General features: G+C 43.7%; 1 protein-coding gene across 1 annotated transcript in view; it reads right to left on the reverse strand.

Moving 5' to 3' along the window:
- Positions 1-22896, reverse strand: part of ATG2B (autophagy related 2B) — a gene marked incomplete at both ends in the record, with an annotated part of 73877 nt that overhangs the window by 17903 nt on the left and 33078 nt on the right. The window contains 13 exons of the mRNA XM_080707546.1: positions 988-1129; positions 3977-4147; positions 4413-4489; positions 5279-5349; positions 7225-7317; positions 7470-7576; positions 9594-9674; positions 9829-10028; positions 12723-12873; positions 13422-13594; positions 13995-14152; positions 21089-21231; positions 22081-22276. Coding sequence (XP_080563672.1) covers positions 988-1129; positions 3977-4147; positions 4413-4489; positions 5279-5349; positions 7225-7317; positions 7470-7576; positions 9594-9674; positions 9829-10028; positions 12723-12873; positions 13422-13594; positions 13995-14152; positions 21089-21231; positions 22081-22276 — 1763 coding nt within the window. The remainder of the gene's footprint in view (positions 1-987; positions 1130-3976; positions 4148-4412; positions 4490-5278; positions 5350-7224; positions 7318-7469; positions 7577-9593; positions 9675-9828; positions 10029-12722; positions 12874-13421; positions 13595-13994; positions 14153-21088; positions 21232-22080; positions 22277-22896) is intronic.

A 22896-nucleotide genomic window follows, 5' to 3' on the forward strand; every position in this document is an offset into this window, starting at 1 on the left:
CTTCTACAGCACCATGAAATGTTTAAAGATTAAGATTTTACAGCATGTAGAAATAGCTATGTCCAACCGTTTAAAAAACTATTTTTGAATAGATACTTCAATATTTAGACCCTTCCATTTGGCTTTCAAGGGTCCCTAACCATCTGTTCCCTCCCTGCTTATCCACCTGCACTGTTAACTCCTTTCAATAAGAAGAGCACTTTTGTTCTTTTTTTTTTCCCCGTGATAAGGGCTAGAAAACAAAGGCCAGTGCGTGTCCTTCTCGTGTTCCGACACAGTTCACTCTATATCTAGTCAGGACTGCTGTTTCCCCCTCTACAGACCTGATTCCTACCCACTTTTTTTCTGTGTGTGTGTGTGTGTGTGTGTGTGTGTGTGTGTGTGTGTGTGTGTACTGGGGATGTAACCTAGGGCATCCTACCTCTAAGCTACACCCCCAGCTCTATTTTATTATTCTTTATTTTGAAACAGGGTCTCACTGAGTTGCAAAGGGCCTCACTATGTAGCTGGGGCTGGCCACAAGCTGCAGATCCTCCTGCCTCAGCCTCCCAAATGCTGGGAGTACATGGTGTGCCTCTACGCCGGCTCCTACTCACCTTTAAACACCAACTCATCTCATGTTTCCAATCCTTCACTCATCTCACTCTTCCAATCCTTCCCCAAAATACACTACAGAGCACATTCTGAGGTATTTTCCTTATCATTTGTCAACCACGCTTGGCAGCAGCAGCAGTCTCCTGCCCATTTGTTTTCCTAGGCTGTGAACAACCAGAAACAAGTTTTGCCTCCCACCCACTCTGTATCCCCCACATCATCCTGGCTGCATTATTTACCTACTAGACAATAAAGACAAGCTGACTGCTTAGTAAATATGTACCAAAACTCAGATTATGTCTTTTCTTCACTAAGTACTCGTTGAAGAACTTATGAGAATGCAAATATATTCACTGTAATATCAGTGGTTGCAGAGCCAGAGCCCAGGCCTACCATTGGCCTGCGGTTTCGTGGATGAGGTGGCTTGCTGCGTGTCGATCTCCTCCATGGCATCGCTCATCAGGTCCCGTAAGATCTGCTGATCTGCCTCTGGGAGCACTGGGCCACGTGACGGTGATCGGCCACTGCAGTCTACCTGTAGCCCAAAAGCGTAATTAAAACAGCGCAAGACGGGCACCATGGCATGTGCCTAAAGCCCCGGCAACTTGGGACGCTAAGGAAGGAGGAATCAAGGCCAACCTGGGCAACCCAGGAAGACCTGTGTCAAAGAATAAAAAAGAGCTGAAAATACTCTTTAAGAAGCAAATTCCTGCTGGGTGTGGTGGCACAGACCTGTAATCCCAGTACTTGGGAGGCTGAGACAAGAGAATTGCAGGTTTGAGGCCAGCATGCACAAACTTGATGAGACTTTCTTTAAAAAAATAAATAAATAAAAAGGAAAGAGCTGTGGGTATAGCTCAGAGAGTGGGTATAGCTTCAAGCCCTAGACAGACAGACAGACAGATACACACACACACACACACACACACACACACACACACACACCCCAAGAAGCAAATTCCTCACATTTATTTTATCCTAGAAATACAATACACTTTACAGAAACACCAAAACAGGACCATACTCTCTTTTTCCAATTCTTGCCAGCAGCTATTAACACTTCAGTACCATCAGATCACCCTAAGGAGTACTGGCAAGGACAGGAATAGGAATGAGCGTGCCGCCAGCTGAGACCTACAGGGAGGGGGACGTTGCAGAGGCCAGTTGCAACCATCACCAGAAAGCCAGGCAGTGGGGATTACTGAGTAACTTGACCTGCCCAACTCCTATGGGTGATGACAACTTTCAACCTTGGAGACAGAGCCATTTCCTGGACTACAGAAGACAGTAGGGGGCATACGCAGGTGGGAAAATCTACTAAACAGTGATTCACAGGGCTCTCCAGTGCTGCTAGTCACCATTTTGGTTAGTAAACTGTGAGTTCGTCATTCGTATATAAATGTGAGCAGGACTCTAAAATGGTAAATCCAAGTTGAAAGGGATAATTTTCCTTTAATTAACTGGAGACTGTTTTATTTATTTATTTTTTTAATTAATTAATTTATTTTTTTAAATTGGTGCATTGTAGTCATATATCAATCACATTGGAGTACAAGACTTGAGAGGATATACAAGCACACATCATCCAATTAGCCCTCATCCAGCCCCCATCCCATTCCCTCCCCCTCCCTCCATCCCACACTCCTTTGGTGATTAACTTTGATACATGTTTATGTACCTCCTGCGTTTTAAAGAGATTCTGTCCTCCACTATTACATACCCTCTGATTGGTCACATTAGTTGCTTCACTATAGGGCCCTTTCTATAGCTCGACCTCTTCCTGTTGCCCCTTTCCTCCTAGTTATTGCTGATTAAGAGAAGCATCTGATTTATATTTTCTGCGATATTTCTCTATGCATGCTGCGTTGCAAGTACCGATCCCACTCTTGACGGCCCCAGTAGTGGCCTGGCTACTCAGTGGACTGATCCAGACCTCGCTGGCTCAAGCAGCGGCCTTGCCTCATGGGAGGCCCCGGTTCTGGTCTCGCTGGCCCCAACACTGGCCTAACCCCTCAGCTGGCTTCGGTCCCGGCCTTGGAGGCTGCAGGAGTGGCCTTGCCTCACAGCAGGCTCCGATGCTGGCCATTGGTCCCTGCACCGGCCTAACCCCTTGGCAGGATTCCAATCCCAGCCTCGGAGGCCCCGGCACCGGCCTAGCCTCACGGCAGGCTCCAATGCCAGCCTCGTTGGCCCCAGCACCAGCCTAACCCCTCGGCAGGCTCTTATCCTGGCCTCGGAGGCCCCAGTACCAGCCTTGCCTCAAGGTAGGCTCCGATCCCGGCCTCGGAGGCCTCAGCACCGGCCTTGCCTCACGGCAGGCTCCGATGCTGGTCTCACTGGCCCCAGCTCCAGCCTAACCCCTCGGCAGGCTCCAATCCTGGCCTCGGAGGCCCCAGTACCAGCCTTGCCTCATGGCAGGCTCCGGTGCCGGCCTCGCTGGCCCCAGCACCGGCCTAACCCCTCGGCAGGCTCCGATCCTGGCCTCGGAGGCCCCAGCACCGGCCATGCCTCACGGCAGGCTCCGATGCCAGCCCTGGAGACTGTTTTTAGAGAGAGAATAAATAAGTAGCAAGGACACTATGTCATAAGTCACCTTCTTATCAGCAATGACTTACACACAGAAGGCTACCACAAAGGAAGTGGAGGGCACTCCTGAACAAAAGGAAACCCAGCGCCAGCCAGCCCTCACTAGAGCTCACAACAGAGACGCCCACTCCAAGGAGAGCGAGAATTCTGTTGAAAAAAGAAGCCATGAAGAAGAATCCTGAGGAATAAACATGCTACACAAACAGGACAGTGCTCCAGTGGGACACGGGAGAGGTCTGGAAGGTGACGCTTGGGCTTAGGAAGGCACTGTGCTTAGAAATAAAAGACGGGTCTGCTCCTGTTTCTCCCCCATGAGGGCAAGTCACCCACATGATTCACCTGTAAAGAGGAGATGATCATCTTTAACCTCTCTCTGGGCATCATGAAAGGAAAGGAAATAATGTATGAGGACACGCGCTAACACTGGGTGGTGTTACAGATAACAAGGAGGGAAGATGCTGTTAGAAAAATAGCCTTCTGATAGTCGCACCGCCACCCGCCACCCAGCTGCTCATGGCAGTCTTACTCACACAGGATAACTTCCACGAGTGTTTTCATCCTTCTCTGAGAAGATGAAAAGACTGAAGTCTGGAGAGGTCTTATGTTGGTTCACAAGGTTGTTTGGAAACAATCTCAAAAGGGTAGAAGTTTTTCACCCTTCCAGACCCATTTCATGGAAGGTAAAGAACAGATACTGTTCACTTTCTTTTCTACCTTACGACTATCACCAAGGCCTGCCTGCTCCAACCACAGCCCTCATGTGGCAGGCACTGGGAATGAGCACTGCCGACGGTACCTGGGACGCCCTCTGCGGGGCTCCGGGTCTCACGTCCGCCCTGTCAGGTGCGTGCAAGTCGCCATAGCTTGCGACGTACTGGATGAGGTTCATGAGCGCAGCACAGGAGTCTGAGCAGGTCCTCACGTGGACCACGTCACTGGAGCAGTGCAGCTCAAAGCGGGGCTCAGGCTGGGCACCATGTGGGGGAGGAAGAAACTGTTTACAACCAAAGACAAAGCTGTCTTTTTTTTGGCATAGATTTATATTAAATAAGATATATGATCATTGTGTTACAGGATAAATGTATTTGTGGTAACCCAATCTAAATTTTAAAATATTTTACCTATTTTTGAACAAAATTAGGTTAAGTGAGAAAATAATTTTACAATACATTCCATTTTTATCTCTCATAAACTGAGACTTAAATAAAAATTTCCATTTTTTAATAACTTACTTGCTCTCCATCAGAGTCAGATTTCACTGCAGTTATGGTTAATTCTAAAAGTCCCATGTCCATCACACGAACATAATCTAAAGATTTTAAAGTAATTAATAAAATGTCCAAAAAAATTTCTGAGTGCACTTTCAAAAATGCTTAACCAACTAACACATAATAAAGCTAGTTTGTTTGTTTGCTTTTGTAATCCTGTATATTGATCCCAGGGGCTCTCTAATGCTGAGCTACATCCCCAGCTCTTTTTGTGTTTTTATTTTTAGACAGGGTCTCACTAAGTTACCCAGGTTGGCCTTAAATTGGTAATCTTCTGGCCTCAGCCTCCCAAGTCACTGACATTATAGGCTGTACCACTGTACCCAGCTTCTCATTTTAGTTAGAAACAAACTCGTGTGTGTGCGTGCGTGCGTGTGTATGTGTTAACTGGAGATTAAACCCAGGGATATTCTACTTCCAAGCTATACTTCCCCGTCTCATTTTTGCCTTTTGTTTTGAAATAGGTCCTCACTAGGCTGCTGACAGCCTCACTCCTCCTGTCTCTTACTCCCAAATACTGGGATTACAGGTGTGTGCCACCACACTCGGCGCAAACTCTGTTTTATATGAAGTAAATAATTGGAGCATATGCAGTTTTGATGGGCATAGCGAATGGTATATGAACACTGTAACTTTAAACTGAAAAACTACTACCTGAAAAACTTTGACAATATGATCACCAAATGCTTAAAGAACTTTTAATCTTTAGAGCTCTTTAATAAGATCCCTAGTATGCTTGCATTACTCAAGAGTTGAAATGCTTTAAAAGAGTTACACACAAGAAAATAAGATAGCATAATCTATTTTAGATTTTGTTTTTTAACTCTTACCTCTATTCAAATTTATGGTAACAGTATTACATTTGTCAGAAAGATGTAAAGCAGCCTCATCCATGATTATTCTGAGGAAAAAAAGAAAACCAACATCTGGAAAACTAAGCTTTGAATACATATCACAGTATTATTCTATAATTTTATCATTTTCTAATATGAACATTGTAGAAATTATGTGGTTTCTAACATAATTTGTCATCTAACATTTAAAGAAATTTTTTTTAATTTTTAATTTTAAAAGTTGTTTATTAGTGATAGATATTTTTAAATGGTATAAAGCTCTAAATTAATCATTCACTCAAATTAATTCTAAATTTTATTTATTTATTTATTTATTTATTTATTTATTTTGTGTGTGTGTGTGTGTGTGTGTGTGTGTGTGTGTGTGTGTGTGTGATGCTGGCTGAAGATTGAACACAGGGACACTGTACCTCCAAGATACACCCCTAGCTCGATTTTTTTATTCTTTACTGTGTGGGGGGGGTGGGGTTCCTGGGAATGGAACCCAGGGGCATTCTACCTCTAAGCTACACCCCCAGCACAATTTTTTTTTATTCTTTAATTTTTGTGTGTGTGATACTAGGGATAGAAGCCCAGCCCTATTTTTATTCTTTATTTTGAAACAAGGTCTCACTGAGTTGCAAAGAGCCTCATTAAGTACCTGAGGCTGGCAGCAAACCATGATCCTCCTGTCTCACCTCCAGAGTACTGGGATTACAGCATGCGCCACCATGCCCAGCTTATTTTTTATCATATATATATCATATACATATATTTTAAATATATATATATATATTATATTTTTTTTCTTTTTTTGTGGGACTGGGGTTCCTGGAAGCCCTTTTACCTCCAGGCTACACTCCCAGACCTTTTTTTATATTTTTATTTGGAAACAGGGTTTCTTAAGCCAGCACGGCTGGCTTGGAACTAGCGCAAACCTCCTGTCTCTGCCTCCCAAGCATGGGGATTACAAGCGTGCGCCACCACGCCCGGCTTTATTTTATATATTTATTTGGAAACAGGGTCTCTTAAGCCAGCGAGACTGGCTTCGAACCTGCGCGATCCTCCTGTCTCCGCCTCCCAAGCGCGGGGATTACAAGCATGAGCCACCCCACCCGGCTTATTCTTTATTTTAAAACAGGGTCTCACTTCACTAAGTAGCTGAGGCTGGCCATGAACCTGATCCTCCCATCTCAGCCTCCCAAGTACTGGGATGATAAGTGTGTGTCACCATGCCCAGCTTTATTCTTTATTTTGGAAACAGTGTTTCACTAAGTTGTGGAGGGCCTCACTAAGTAGCTGAGGCTGGCTGTGAACCCAGATCCTCCTGTCTCTGACTCCCAAGTACGGGGATTAGAAGTATGCGCCACCATACCTGGCTAATTCTAAATTTTTTGGCAGTTGTTTTAAAATATATGCCCAAATTCACAAGGTTTAAGTTATAATGGTAAAGTATATCAAGTATTGGGACATATAACTTATGTTCTAAAAAGAAAACTAAGAATATAAAAGATCAACAGCTTCCCTAAACGTTAAATACAATAATAAAAAAGTAGAACAAATGCCTTGAGAAAGAAAAATTGGATAAGTTAGATAAAAGTATATAGGTATTAGTAGAAAAATGTTAATTTTAACAAAAAATGGAACGAGACTTCAATAAAATGATTTAGGTAAACATCAGTTAATGTGTTTGGGGGGTTATTTTGGGGGGTTGGGTATTTTTGCACTGGAGAGTGAACCACCCAGGGGCATTCTCCCCCCCTCCCCCAAATTATATCTACAGCCCCCTTTTCAAAACAGGGTCTCATAAAGTTGTTAAGGCTAGTCTCAAACTTGCAATCCTCATGTCTTAGTTTCCCAAGTACTGACAGGACAGGCATGCCTGGCTCAGTTCTTAGGTTCTGAACACATACATTTTGTGAACAATGAAGCTGACAGGGTACCTGAGAGTAGAAGAAGACTTGTCCAGTGCAGCACTACTGGAAATGCTGAATGTTTCAACAGTAAGAAGAGATCGGATTGGCAAATAAAGGGGTCTGATGCCAAAAGAGAGAAAAACAGAATGTCAGTTTCATGCAACAGCAGAAACTCTTTCAAAAACATTTGGAGACTTAATTCTATGAATCACGCAGTTGTCAAAAATTAGTTCTTATTTTTAATGAGCATTTTGTTCCATCTGTGTACGCACCTGTAATCAAGTGCACAGCTCCACAGATGAATGTGAAACGTTGTACATGAGGTTGGAGGGTTATACCCCAAAACAGGTTCATCAGCAATGTTCAAGAAATATAAAATCTATAATCACAAAAATATAAAATGCCCTGCTTTAGAAGAAAAAAAGGTTTTGGTATAATATACTTCGTGGTTATAAAACAAGTATCTCACAGAAAAAGTAAGCATTTATATGAAAATTCATAATGCTAAAATGAAAACAATCATCATTTTAAAGAATTGGTTCAAGTACACACACACACACACACACACACACACACAGGCTGATTATGAAAGACAATACGTTACTTTGACTATAGTAATCATTTCACTATATATATCTCAAAACATACTACATACTATAACCTCATACTATATACCTCATACTATATATGCATCATACTATATACCTAATATATATAATAAAAAACTTATAAGCAGCCGGGCGTGGCGGCGCACGCTTGTAATCCCTGCACTTGGGAGGCAGAGACAGGAAGATCACGCAGTTTTGAAGCCAGCCGCGCGCGCTGGCTTAGGAGACCCTGTTTTCAAATTTAAAATATATACATACATATGTTTATATGTGTGTGTGTATATGTGTGTGTATGTGTGTATGTGTGTATATGTGTGTGTATATGTGTGTATGTGTGTGTATGTGTGTGTGCGTGTGTGTGCGTGTGTGTGCGTGTGTGTGCGTGTATGTGCGTGTATGTGTGCGTGTGTGTGCGTGTGTGTGCGTGTGTGCGCGTGTGTGCGTGTGTGTGCGTGTGTGTGCGTGTGTGTGCGTGTGAGCCCCTGAGAGTGTAGCCCAAGGGTGGAAGGGTTCCAAGAACCCCAGTACTACAAAAAAAACTTCTAAGTACTTTCAAAATTAAAATTTGAAATAAAGAGGCTCTTCCATGTAAATGTTACAGAAACCTTAGAAAAATCCTTTCTTATGAAATTAACAGTGAGGTGCACATAATATAATTTCACGTGGCTTTGGGGCGGGAGGGACCGGGGAGGAGCCAGGGGCACCCCAACTCAGAAGTGAGCCCCCAACCCTTTTTACTTTGAAACAGGGCTTCACTCTGTGGCTGAGAGTCTCTAACGTGCTAAGGCCAGCCTCAAACCTGCGATCCTCCGATTTCAGACTCTCAACTAGCATCACAAACATGTGGCATGATGCCCGGCTAGTAAAATTTTTAAAAATTATTTAGAACAACCACAATTTAGTCTGAACTTGTGTCAAAATTAAAAAATAAAATAGGGCTGGGGGTAGAGCTCAGAGGCAAAATATCCCTGAGTTTAATCCCCAGTGCCACACATTCCTGAAAAAAAAATTGCTGAAGACTGCTTTAAAGATATCTAGTTTCCTTAATAACCCACTGTGGTGGTGGTGTGGTCTGGTTTTCTACACAACTGTTTGCTGAAGGAAGTTTTTCCTTAATTTATGCCTGGTTCGGTCCAAAAACAGGTCTCCTCACCAATATCCCCTCACTTTTTTTTCTTGGTACTACCTCCAAGATACACTCCCTTTTTTATTTTGGAATGGGGTCTCACTGAGTTGTTGAGGCTGTCCTCAAACCTGCAATCCTCCTGTCTCAGCCTCCCAAGTACTGCCACTACCGGTGCATGCACCACATCCTGCCTAATCTCTCACACTGCTAAGCAAACACTGACTCTACTCCCATCAGAAAGATATCTTCATGTCTCTTATGAGAATATTTTGAAAACATTCAAGTTTTTACATAATTTACTCTATTTCCAGCACAATGGAAAAAAACGTCCTCTATTCAAAAAAAGTCAATTTCTTATTCAAACATACTTCCGCTTCTTCTCCTTCTCCTCCCCCTTCTATAGAGGGTCTTGCTAAGTCCCTCAGGCTGGCCTAGAATTCACAAGCCTCTGCCTCAGCCCCCTAAGCAGTGGGGATTACAGGTGTGTGCCACCACGCCTGGCCAGCCGTGTTCTAATTCTTAACCTAAGAAGTAGTGGTGCATGATGTCTGTTTCATAATAATCCGCTGAGTTGAATTTATGACTGGTAACTTTTCCATAAGCACAGTGTATGTCAATATACATTTTAAAATATCTCAATGCACACTTAACCGCTTTCTTACCTGCTCGTGCCAGCTAAGCCCAGGAGGAAGCATTCTGTGCTGGAGGGTGGCTCCTTTCAGTCCCACAGCAATGAGAAACTCCTACACGGAACAATCACAGGATCACATGTACTGCCGACAGAACCCTGGCGCTCAAAAGGTTTCCCAAAGAAAAGGACTGTGCTGCCTTTCATGCAATCATTCTTAGTAATCAAATCAATAACATGTATTGGTGGTAAAAAGCAAAATCACAAACCTTTGTATTAGATTCTGACTTATCAGACAATATTTTAACTGCAACTGAGAGCATATTCAAACTGTCTCCTCCAACACCATCTGCAGCAGCTCTGTTAAGGCCATCTTCCTCAGAAGAATAAATAGTAGGTTCCAACCAATGCGGGCGTGTTGAACAGGGCAGTCGTGTTTCTGTGGGAAGAATCACTCCATCCACTATGCCTAGATCACATGGAGGTAAAAATATTAACAAAATGATTACTTCAAGTTAGTTCTATAACTTTTAACATCTACGACTTAAAACAAAAAAATTATATACAGATAGAGTGTCCCTTATCCAAAATGCCTCTTTTGGATTTGGGATTTGGGAATATTTGCAGATATCTAAAGTCTTATTATCTTGGGGAGGAGACTCAAGCATAGACACAAAGTTCATTTATGTTTCATATATACCTTAAACATATAACCTGAAGGTAACTTGATAATAGTGTGACTGCATTCTGACTGTGACCTATTACGTAAGTTCAGGTACACAATAGTGCCTTCATGAATGACATGATTTAGAGCTAGAATATACCCTGAAGAGCTAATCTATTAATTTTCAGAGCTGATATAATTGAGTCATGAAGATTATAACTTATCAGTGGATAAACTGATTGTGGTAGGCTTCCTGGGTGGTAACATAGGTGGATGGGGTGTGGCTGGAAGACAGGGATCTTGGGGCCTGTGCTCATTTTTTATTTTTTGGTTTTTTTGGTTTATTTTTTGGTTTTTTTGTGGTATAGGGGATGGAACCCAGGGGCATTCTACCTCTGAGCTACAACCCCAGTCCTATTTTTTTAGTCTTTTTATTTTTTGAAACAGGGTCTCACTGAGTTGCAAAGGGCCTCAGTAAGTAACTGAAGCTGACCATGAACTGCAATCCTCTGGTCTCTGCCTCCCGAAAGCTGGGATTACAAGCGTGCGCCACCTGCCTGGCTACTGCGCTTGTTTTTGAATTCCCTTGCTTTATCTTTCTTGCTTCCTGCCTCTTTACTGTGAGAGTAAACCCTTGCTTTCTCTCTCGCTCTGCCTCCTACCACCATGCCCTGAGCTCTACAGACCTATCCTGACATGAACAAAAACCTTGAATTCTCAGAACTGTGAGCAAATAACTCTTCCTTCCTCTAAATCACAGTGAGTTGTTTTTTTATTACAACAGGAAAAATGTTGACCAAAACAATATATTATTAAAAAGTTACAGCTGGGCATGGTGGCACATACTTGTAATCCCAGCATTTGGGAGGCTGAGACTGGAAGATCGCAGTTCACGGACAGCCTTGGCTACTTAGTGAGGCACTCCGCAACTTAGTGAGACTCTGTTTCAAAATAAAGAATAAAAAATAGGGCAGGGGGTGTAGCTCAGAGGTCGAATGCCCCTGGATTCCATCCCTAGACCTGCAAAACTCCAAAAACCATCTTGGCATTAACAATCCACTCCTCTTTAATATTCGTCTGACTAACAGAGTGCAACAAAAATTTTTTTCTTTTTTTTTTTTGCAGGTCTGGGATGGAACCCAGGGACATCCAACCTCCGAGCTATACCCCCTGCCCTATTTTTTTTTTTAATTCTTTATTTTGAAACCAGGTCTCACTGAGTTGCAGAGGGCCTAAGTAGCTGAGGCTGTCCACAAACCATGATCTTCCGGTCTCAGCCTCCCAAATGCTAGGATTACAAGTGTGAGCCACCACGCCTGGCTCCAAAAAATTTTTTAAAACCTAAGATTCTAAAATGTTAGGAAAATAAAATTTAAATAAGAAATCTCGTCAACATTAAAAAATGTGCAAGTGCCTCATGTGTATATACAACTGCTCAAAAAAAAGTGGTAAACTTTTATCTAAAACCAAAATGAAATACTTAAGGAATAAAGAATGTAAAGTACCATCAACTAAAAAACTGATAAGTAAGATGGTATATTCATATACTAGAAGATTATATGGTAATAAAAGCATGAAGTACTAACACAACTTGGATAAGCCTTGAAAACAGCAGGTAAAATGAAAGACTATCATCCCATTCACAAGAAATGTTCAGAATATGAAATCTACAGAGACAGAAAATGCACCAGTGGTTGCTCCCAGGAAGGAAAGGGAGAGGTGGAGGATCATAACTAAGGTGAAGGGGGTGACGAAAATTTCTAAAATTTACTCTGGTGACAGCTGTACAACTCTGAAACCCTAAAAACCACTGAAATGGACATTTTAAAGGCAGGAATTATATGACATATAAATTATATCTTAATAAAATCTATTACAAAAAAATCTGTATATAGTGCCACATGACTGTAATTCCGACACTTGGAAGGCTAAGACAGGAGGATCATAGGTTCAAGTGTCGGTCTTAGCAATTTAGCGAGACCCTCAGCTACTTGGTGAGACCGTATTCCAAAATAAAAAAATTTTTAAAAAGCTGGGCGTGGTGGCGCACGCTTGTAATCCTTGCGCTTGGGGGGCAGAGACAGGAGGATCGCGCTGGTTCGAAGCCAGCCTCGCTGGCTTAAGAGACTGTTTCCAAATAAAAATATAAAAATAGGTCTGGGAGTATAGTCTGGAGGCAGAAGGGCCTCCAGGAACCCCAGTACCACCAAAATAAATAAATAAATAAATAAATAAATAAATAAATTAAAAACAGGACTGTAGTGTAGCTCAGAGGTAGAATGCTCCTGAGTTCAATCCCTATAACACACACACACACACACACACACACACACACACACGAAAACAAAGCCAACTTCTGATCTACAATAAGTATTACTTTTATAGTAGAATCAGAACCCTACACAGAAAATAAATTAACATTTTGTTCCTAATACATTTTTTAAACAGGAAATTTAAACATATCTCAACAGAAAAGAACAAAAAACACATCTGTCCTACCTTTGTGGTACAGACTGAAACTGCTACCATGGAGGCAAATGTAGTGCTTGTCGTCAAAGCCTTCATACTTTGTCACACAAAATAATGAGCCAGTATTGAACTCTAACCAGAATTCACCATGCTTATTTTCCAACAGGTCTCCATTATCTTGCTAATGAAAAGATCAGAAAAGTATAGAAATTATTTTATTATTTGTTTATTATTTTATTTCAGCACTGGAGATCAAACCAAGGCCTCTGGAATGCTGGGCGCACTCTACCGCTGAGCTAACCCCAGCCCCACAAGTTACTGTTAAATGCAGAAGAGAAACAACGCCCCTCAGATGCTGCTTCTTGATTTAGTTTGGGAAAATCTCCTATATAGCACAGGGGAGGAGGCTAATTCTAAATGATTCAATATGAATCATTTAAATGCTACTATGTAAGACCTCTTACCAGATATAGCCCTGTACTTGACCCTCTTAGAATTGATCAAATTGCCCATCATGTACTCAGGAGAGAATTAGCACCTGCTTCCTAAGGGTGGCCTCGGAAGTCTGATCTGTGATGAGAGTTCAAGTCCGCAAGCCTCGGGACACTGGTACTCCTCTCTCGCTCACTGACACAAGCTCGGCCTACTCTGATCACCAGATAAACATTACAGTAAATTTCTTCCAAATAGGATACATTTGAAAGAACACTTCAGAGTTGTAAAGCATACCTTTACATCTGTGAATACTGCCATTAAGCCATGATTAATATTCAGAAGAACTGAGAGAAAACTCTGTGAGTTCTTGTTTTGAGAGTCTAGCTTTTTTTTCCTGCGGGACCGATAGTTAGGATCAACAGTAGAAAAATACTGCAAGGTCTCTTCTTCAGATCCACTTTCTTCATCTACGAGGGGAAAAAACATACCATTGCCTGGTTTTGATAGCTTATTAAATTAAAAGAGCAACTGAAAAATTATCGCAGAAGTATTCTGTATTTATTACCTGCTTATTTTTACAAAGAATATGTTATGACAATAAAAATTTGTACCTTCTATTTTTCTCTTGAGCCCTGGACTTCAAATAACATGTACACTATCATGCTAATCATAATATATTCAAGTAATAATGATATTCTCAACATATGAGATAAATATAGAAAAGTATTTCTATAAATTACCAAAAAATTATGAAATATAGTTACAAATAAAAAAACACAAGAAAACATTTTAAGTCCACAACTGAAAAGCTACTACTTTCTTTATAAACAAGACATTTTAATTCAGAGAACATGTAAAATATATTACCGTAGTGCACTGTAGATTTAAATGGACTGAAACTATCTTTGTTGAAGGTATTGATCAGCTGACTGGCTACTGAAAGCCCAATACCATACGAAATATTTTCAAATGTCTCCACTGGTGAAGGAGCAGTTGGCTCCCATAGAAGCAAGTCATTAAAGATCCTAGAAAGACAAAGTTAGTAAGTACATAGCTCCTAGCTTAACTTAAGACAAACTAAATATCCTTTTAAGAGGCCACATGAATAATATTTTTAAATGGTAAAGTGGAAATCAGATCCTAGAAAGGAATTTTTTAAATAATTCTATTCTTTCAATAGAAAACAACTGGCATGGTTAGCACGCAGGACAGTGAGAAAGGAACCTGCATTAGATACTTGCCTAGCCATCACCTCTTGGCCTTCTGGTCAAGATCAAGTGTAGGTACTTGCCTCATTCATATTATACATCAAGATACACTTTAAAGATGGAAGCTCATTCAAAATAGAAACCCACAAAGAATAAAAAGATGACTGTTCACTCATGAGAGCACTCTGCAAGCCGCACCACCTCATCTGGCCTCCGCTTTTTTTGGGGGGTGGGGGAGCATTGCAGGAAGAACGCATGAGCTGAGGAATGGGTGTGCTGCAGGAAGGAGGAAAACACAACCTGCCACAGCAGCCCAACTGACCAACGGGTCACAGCTAGGTTCCCGCCACATCCTACCCTTTCAAAGAAATACTTGCCACTACTCAGATGTGCTCTGTCCTGGTCTTCCACGCTCTAAACTTTCAGGAAAACTCAAACTTGGCAGTGCTCTCCAGGAAAGCGTGTGAGATTGGGCCCACGCTTCAGCTCGCTGCTGTATTTCCTCTTTTCCCTAATCTGCTGGCCACACACCCCACCTCAGAGAGGGACTTAGTCTAACTAATTCTAGCTGTGCCTAGCACAATGCTGCTGTCACACAGCAGGCACTGACAGCTGACAAGAAAAGCACAAGTGGGTGTCTCCCAAGAAGTCTGCCAAAGCACGGACTGAGCGTGGTGCCCAGTGTGACCGCCAAGCAAGGAGGCAGCCCTGCCCGTCCCCCAGGAGAGCTCCTTCCAGGTCGGTCCCTGAGCTCGAGTCCTCGCAAGGGCACAGCGTGGCTGGGCACCTGCCTCTCTGCAGGCCTCCTTGTGGAAGCATCGCTATTAGAGACTCCAGGAATACAGGAGAGGAGAATGTCACCTCTCACACACAATGGTGGCTATGTCTCAGAACTTGGGGTACAAATGTGGCTTACTGCTTCTTAGGCATCACAGGACAAAGAAACAAAAGACTATCCAGATTTTAGTCTGAACTCCTACATATATGAATGATGAAGGTATAATTTTCTCGGGAAATGCTCTTCCTTTCCCTTAGTCCCTACAAGAATTCTCTTTTTTTTTTTATAGGATAAAAAGAACTATATTAAATAAAACCTGGAGTTCATGGTTTATAACACGTGAATGTAAGTTTTCTATCATTTTACTATGTTTGCCTTATTTATATTTGGGTCTACACATAGTCTTGACACCACAAATACTATAAAACATTGAGTGATTTTTCTAATATCAAGAGAAAAAGAAAACAATGCCTAAGTCATTTAAGCATAAATCATTGTCATTCTGTGTCTATGAGCCTGAAACATAATAGATGCTCAATAAATATTTGATATAATGAAACCAGTTATAGTTATTTTATATATTCTATTCTAAAAGGATTGTAACAAAAAAAATCTCCTGCACCTGAAACTGTCTTTTAAATTTTTTATTTTATTTATTTGTTTATTTATTTATTTAATTATTTTGCAAGTCTGGGGATGGAACCCAGGGGCATTCGACCTCCGAGCTTCACTCCCTGCCCTATTTTTAATTCTTTATTTTGAAACCAGGTCTCACTAAGTTGCAGAGGGCCTCACTAAGTAGCTGAGGCTGTCGCGAACCAGGATCCTCAGGTCTCAGCCTCCCGAATGCTGGGATTACAAGCGTGTGCCACCACGCCCATCTTGAAACTGTCTTTTTATTTATTTATTTTTACTTTTATTTATGTATTTATTTTTTATTTTTTAATTGGTGCATTGTAATCATATATCACATTGGAGTACAAAACTTGAGAGGATATACAAGCACACATCATCCAATTAGCCCTCATCCAGCCCCCATCTCATTCCCTCCCCCTCCCTGGATCCCATGCTTGTTTGGTGATTAACTTTGATACATTTGTTTATGTACCTCCTGCATTTTAAAGAGGCTCCATCCTCCCCTATTCCATACCCTCTGATTGGTCACCTTAGTTGCTTCACTATAGGGCCCTTTCTATAGCTCGACCTTTCCTGTTGCCCCTTTCCTCCTAGTTTTTGCTGATTAGGGGAAGCATCTGATTTTTATTTTCTGTGATATTTCTCTGTGCATGCCGCGTTGCAAGTACCAATACCACTCTTGACAGCCCTAGTAGTGGCCTGGCTACCCGGTGGACTGATCCAGACCTCGCTGGCTCAAGCAGCGGCCTTGCCTCATGGGAGGCCCCGATTCTGGTCTCGCTGGCCCCGACACCAGCCTAACCCCTCAGCTGGCTCTGATCCCGGCCTCGGAGGCCCCAGCACCGGCCTTGCCTCACAGCAGGCTCCAATGCCGGCCATTGGGCCTGGCACTGGCCTAACCCCTCGGCAGCCTCCGATCCTGGCCTCAGAGGCCCCAGCACCGGCCTTGCCTCCTGTCAGGCTCCAATGCCGGCCGTTGGCCTGGCATCAGCCTAACCCCTCGGCAGCCTCAGAGGCCCCAGCACCAGCCTTGCCTCACGGGGAGCTCCAATCCCGGCCTTGCTGGCCCCGGCACCAGCCTAAACCCTCAGCAGGCTCCGATCCCAGCCTTGGAGGTCCCAGCACCGGCCTTACCTCACGGCAGGCTCCGATGACGGCCTCGCTGGCCCCAGCCCCGGTCTAACCCCTTGGCAGGCTACTATCCGGCCTCGGAGGCCTCAGTAGCAGCCTTGCCTCATGGAAGGCTCCGATGCCGGCAGCTGGTCCTGGCACCGGCCTAACCCCTCGGCAGGCTCCAATCCCGGCCTCGGAGGCCCCAGCACCGGCCTTGCCTCACGGCAGGCTCCAATGCTGGCCATTGGCCCCGGCACCGGCCTAACCCCTCGGCTGGCTCTTATCCCGGCCTCGGAGGCCCCAGCACCGGCCTTGCCTCGAGGCAGGCTCCGATGCTGGCCACTGGCCCCAGCATTGACCTAACCCCTTGGCAGGCTCTGATCCCAGCCTTGGAGACCCCAGTAGCGGCCTTGCCTCACGGCCGGTTCCAATGCCGGCCATTGGCCCCGGCACCGGCCTAACCCCTAGGCAGGCTCTGATCTCGGCCTCAGAGGCCCCAGCACCGGCCTTGCCTCACAGCAGGCTCCAATGACGGCCTCGCTGGCCCCAGCCCCGGTCTAACCCCTCGGCAGGCTCCTATCCGGCCTCGGAGGCCTCAGTAGCGACCTTGCCTCACGGAAGGCTCCGATGCCAGCTGCTGGTCCCGGCACCAGCCTAATCCCTCGGCAGGCTCCAATCCAGGCCTCGGAGGCCCCAGCACCGGCCTTTCCTCATGGTGAGCTCCGATCCTGGCCTTGCTGGCCCTGGCACCAGCCTAACCCCTCGGCAGGCTCCGATCCCAGCCTTGAAGGCCCCAGCACCAGCCTTGCCTCACAGCAGGCTCCGATCCCAGCCTCACTGGCCCCAGCATCAGCCTAACCCCTTGGCAGGCTCCAATCTCGGCCTCGGAGGCCCCAGTAGTGGCCTTGCCTCACGGCAGGCTCCGATGTTGACCATTGGCCCTGGCACTGGCCTAACCCCTCAGCAGGCTCCGATCACTATCTCGAACCTCCAGCACCGGCCTTGCCTCACGGTAGGCTCTGATCCCAGCCTTGCTGGCCCCGGCACCGGCCTAACCCCTCAGTAGGCTCCGATCCTGGCCTCGAAGGCCCCAGCACCAGCCGTGCCTCATGGCAGGCTCCAACCCTGGCCTCACTGGCCCCAGCACCAGCCTAACCCTTTAGCAGGCTCTGATCCCGGCCTCGGAGGCTCCAGCACTGGCCTTGACTCACGGCAGGCTCCAATCTTAGTTTTGCTGTGTATGTTGCCATCCTCACCCCTCGGCAGGCTCCAATCCGAGCACCCTCTTCGCTTCACCCAACCAATTGTCCCACGTTCTCGAGGGTGCGTGGTGGTTACATTCTGCCTCTGGGGTTATTATTTCAAAGGTTCCAGGTATAATGCATCAGATCTCTGCCTCCCCTGAGTACTGGCCACTGCCATTGCCACTGCCTCCACCATTTCAAATCCTTCCCAGGCTATTTTTCCACTCTGAATGTTGTCCAGTTTTCCTAAGCATGCGTGACGGTAGCATTCGACATTTGGTGTAATTTCTCCAAAAAATTAAGGTTGGTAGGATCCGATTTCTGCTTCTCCTGAATACAAGTCTCCACCGCCATCATGGAGACCGCTTTCAACACTGCCTTTCTCCTTGGTCTCTGCTAAACTCTCTCCTTACAGGTGATCTCCAAGATTCTTAACAATATAGAGAAACAGCAGTCCTCCTTCACAGAAAATTTTTCCATAAGTTCCAGTGCATTTGGATAAGTTTTGTCTGCATCTCCAGTGTCCTGGCATCTGCCATGGCTTTCTTAACCCCTCTCTGATATTTTTCCTTTTTCTTTTTCTTTTCCTTTTTTTTTTAAATAAGAGAAGACAGTATATGTGGTTTGAGGAGGTAGTGGGATCAGGCACTCAGTAGCACTGTGACCCGGTCAGTTTCCCCATGGGTCCAGCGTGCTCCGCACTACTCTGCCTGGGGCCCAGAGTCCTAAGACCTGGGCCCTGGCTGTTCCGGGGTCCAGCGTGCCCCGCCCAACCCCTGCCCGGGACCCAGGGTCTTACTGGGCCCGGTTTCTCCAGGGGTCTGGTGTGCTATGCGCGGTCTGGCCCAGGGCCCAGAGTCCCGCAACCCAGGCTGCGGCTGGCATGCCCCACCCCACCTCTGCCCGGGACCTAGGGTCTTACTGGGCCTGGTTGAAACTGTCTTTTTAAAATGAATCAGTCAACCAAGGCCATTAAAAGAAAAACCTGTATTTTAAAATATAGACATCTTAAATATATGAAGTGGGGCAGAATTGGCTATTGGTTATAACCCCTGCTCAAAAAAAAAGCTTTTTAAAAAAACCAAGTAAAGGACTTTATTGAAACATTTAGTAAAACCTGAATGGGATGTAAAAATTAGATGGCAACATATATCAACCCTGATTTCCTTAGATGGCTGGGTTACAGTTATGTAAATGTCCTTATTTGTGGGAAATATGCACTCACATACTCAAGGCTAAAGGGCATGAGATCAGCAATGTATTCGCAAGTAGTTGGGGGGAGAGAAAGTTCTTTGTACTAGTACACTGTCTTAGTCTGAGAATATGTGAAAAATTTTTAAATATTAATTTGAAAATATAAAGCCAAATAAAGGGCAAAGAATTCACACCCTGAGAAAGATAGAAATGAGATTTTCATGATCCACACACGGGGCATTTCAGTCCTAATGCCATTCCAGGAGCTTAAGAGATGGGTAACCAGGCAGAAGAGAAACTCTCCTAAGCAACTCCATTAATCCACTACCCAAAGTAACAGAAAATCTAGTTCCCAGATGTAAGCAGTCAAATACCGAATGCTGCAACAGCCATGATGATGGATGTTTCCATCTACTGACTGCCTCTGCTGGTGACTACGCCTCAGCAAACTGGAGCTTATGTGGCTCTCAACAGAGATGCCCATTTTACATATTCAGCAAAGGTAGACTGTATTTGGTTTCAAATATGCTTGCATTTGCTACTGTAATTATAGTTTAACCAAATACTATATGCTAACATGGTGTGTGTGTGTGTGTGTGTGTGTGTGTGTGTGTGTGTGTTACTGGGGATTGAACCCAGGGACATTCTACATCTGACCTATACCTCCAGCCCTATTTTATTTATTTATTTTTGAAGCAGGATCTTACTAAATTGATGAGAGTCTCAGTATTTGTTGAAGTTATCCTTGAACCTGTGACCTCCCTGTCTCAGCTTCCCAAGTACTGAGATTACAAGTGTGTGCCATCACACCTGGCTCTAACATTATTTTTGAGCATCCAGATTGTGGAAAAAAAAATCTTAAAAACCTACAAGCATTTTGTACTCAGATTACTTTGAAAATTCTCTTACCATACTATTTTAAAATCAAAACTAAAAACAATGCCTTCTGGGTATACTTCGTGCAAAATAGATGAGGTAGAATTCTAATTAGTAGCTCATATTAAAAAAAAAAGACCCTATTCTATATCTCAAAAAGAAGTGGTAGAGCCAGGCAAAATATGCATGCCTGTAATCCCAGCTAGTTGGGACTGAGGCAGGACTATTTGAGCCCATAAGTTTGGAGCCAGCCTGGGCAACACAGCTACTCTCTGTCTCAAAAAGTGGTGAATTAATGCATATTTATAAATTGAATGTTTAAAGTATGTATTACCGTTTTTGATGTCCTATGACCTATAGTTTATGACCTAGAATTCCATTCATTTCAACGTGTTTGTCTGGTATATATATTGAGGGGTATTAAATGTAATAAATTCAAACTTTTGTATTCAAGTGTACAAGTAGAGTTTAAAATTCCAACAAGAGCCTTCCTGGATTCTGAGAAAACAAGCTCCTTTCCATGGCCCTAGGATTTTGATTCTATGTTAGTATCTGCTGGCCTTGAAACAAGTATCTTCTAGTGCTTTTTCATGTCAGTACACATGTAGAAAAATTAGCATTTGCTCAGCATCCTGCAATAAGCTGATGGGGCAAGCAGCCAACCCGAGGGCTGAGGCTCTCGGCAGCTCACACACTAGTAGGCCGGCGTGAGACGCACGGGGTGAGAATCTGCTCTGAAAACAGCACATCACAAGGGCAACAGTTCTACAGCCACCACCTAGACTATGCCAAGTACAAAGAGATGACAGATGATATTAGAGTAAAGAGAGAAAAGGGGGAGGAAGAGAACCAGAAAGGCAGTTAAGCAGAAAGTCTGATTCTAAAGATTCCACTAAATGTGTGTAAACTCACCTATTATACAGCTTCTCATAAAAACTTTTATTAGGTAGTGTTACGTGAATATTTGGTAACATAAGTTCCAGCACATAATGAGAATTGCTTATTGCTTTATCCTGAAACTCCGTCATTTCTACAGGGTCTCCTGGCATCACCATCTAAAATATAACAGGTTAGTGCAAAAAAAGGCATCAAATATCCACACTTTATGTTTAAAATAGTAGTAGCATCTTAACCTATCTGTAGCATTTACTACGTGTGCAAATAACTAAGCACACAATCTTTAACTTGGAAGGAAAAAAAAATAGGCATCAACCAATCTTGGAGTTTAAAAAGTATGAATAGTACTCTTTTAAATTAAGAATTTAAAGAGCCAGGCTTGGTGGCACATGCCTGTAATCCCAGCATTTGGGAGGCCTAGACAGGAAGATCGTAGTTCGAAGCCAGCCTCAGCTAGTGAGGTCCTTTGCAACTCAGTGAGACTCTGTTTCAAAATAATGAACAAGCCCGGCATGGTGGCGCACGGAGGAGGAGAAGGAGACAGGAGGATCGCACAGGTTCGAAGCCAGCCTCAGCTACAGCAAGTGAGACATTGTTTTCAAATAAAATATAAAATAGGTCTGGAAGTATAGCCCAGAGGTAGGTGGGGGGGAGGTGAAGAGGAGAGGAGAGGAGAGGAGAGGAGAGGAGAGGAGAGAGAGGAGAGAGAGAAAGAGAGAGAGAGAGAGAGAGAGAGAGAGAGAGAGAGAGAGAGAGAGAAAGAGAGAGAGAGAGAGAGAGAGAAAGAAAGAAAGAAAGAAAGAAAGAAAGAAAGAAAGAAAGAAAGAAAGAAAGAAGGAAGGAAGGAAATAGGGCTGGGTGGGGGTGTAGATCAGAGGTAGAATGCCCCTGGGTTCAATCCCTAGTATCAAAAAAAAAGGAATTTAAAAAATAAGAATTAAAATCACTACTCTATGACTAAGAACAATACTGTTCCTGTTAACTGCTTGCCCACACTTTTCTTTTACCTGTTCGTTCTCAAACATTACTCTACGAGAAGAAAAGGGTGACGGGGCTGGTCTCCGCAGGTCGCAGACATCTTTCAGGGAATGAGCGCCTCCGTCCTCCTCCTCCTGGTAGTGACCGTCGTGGTCTTCCTCCTCCTCGGCTGCTATTCTCTCCAAAATGGAATGCATAGCTGGTGGATTTATTTTCAGTACCATTCTGATGTCAAAGATAATTTTTAAATCAAAATCTAAGTATAAATAGCAAAACTAAACAAATAATGTTGATTAGGCTTGGGTAGGATTAGACTTCTTTACAAAGTCTATGTGTCATGTAACCCACTTACCCACATGCTACAAACTTAAAGTACAGACCTGAAACAAGTGACTAAGCAAAGTATTAGCACTTAATGACTGCTAACTCAAAGTCTGGCTTTTTGAAAGCAAATGGATTATTTTGTTGTTGTTGTAAGCTTAAGCAATTGTATTATTACAAAGGCAGAATGAAGGGACAGACCATTAAAGCACTGTGTGTGTGTGTGTGTGTGTGTGTGTGTGTGTGTGTGTGTGTGAGAGAGAGAGAGAGAGAGAGAGAGAGAGAGAGAGAGATGCATAGTGAACTGAAAATAAGTCACTCAAATAGGTTATCTTTGAATATTAGTAGCAGCCAGAAAACTTCACCTAAGAATTTGAGTTATGATCATTAAGCCAAATCTCACATGGTTATTCTTCTATGATGGAATACTTGCCACCTCAGAAACCTCATGTCATGCAAGTGGCTCAAATGGAAAAAGGGGAACTTAATTAGAGAACAGTTTCGGAACTACAAGAGCAAAATTA

This window comes from Muscardinus avellanarius (genome assembly GCF_963383645.1).
Source record: "Muscardinus avellanarius genome assembly, chromosome: 12".
NCBI lineage: Eukaryota > Metazoa > Chordata > Mammalia > Rodentia > Gliridae > Muscardinus > Muscardinus avellanarius.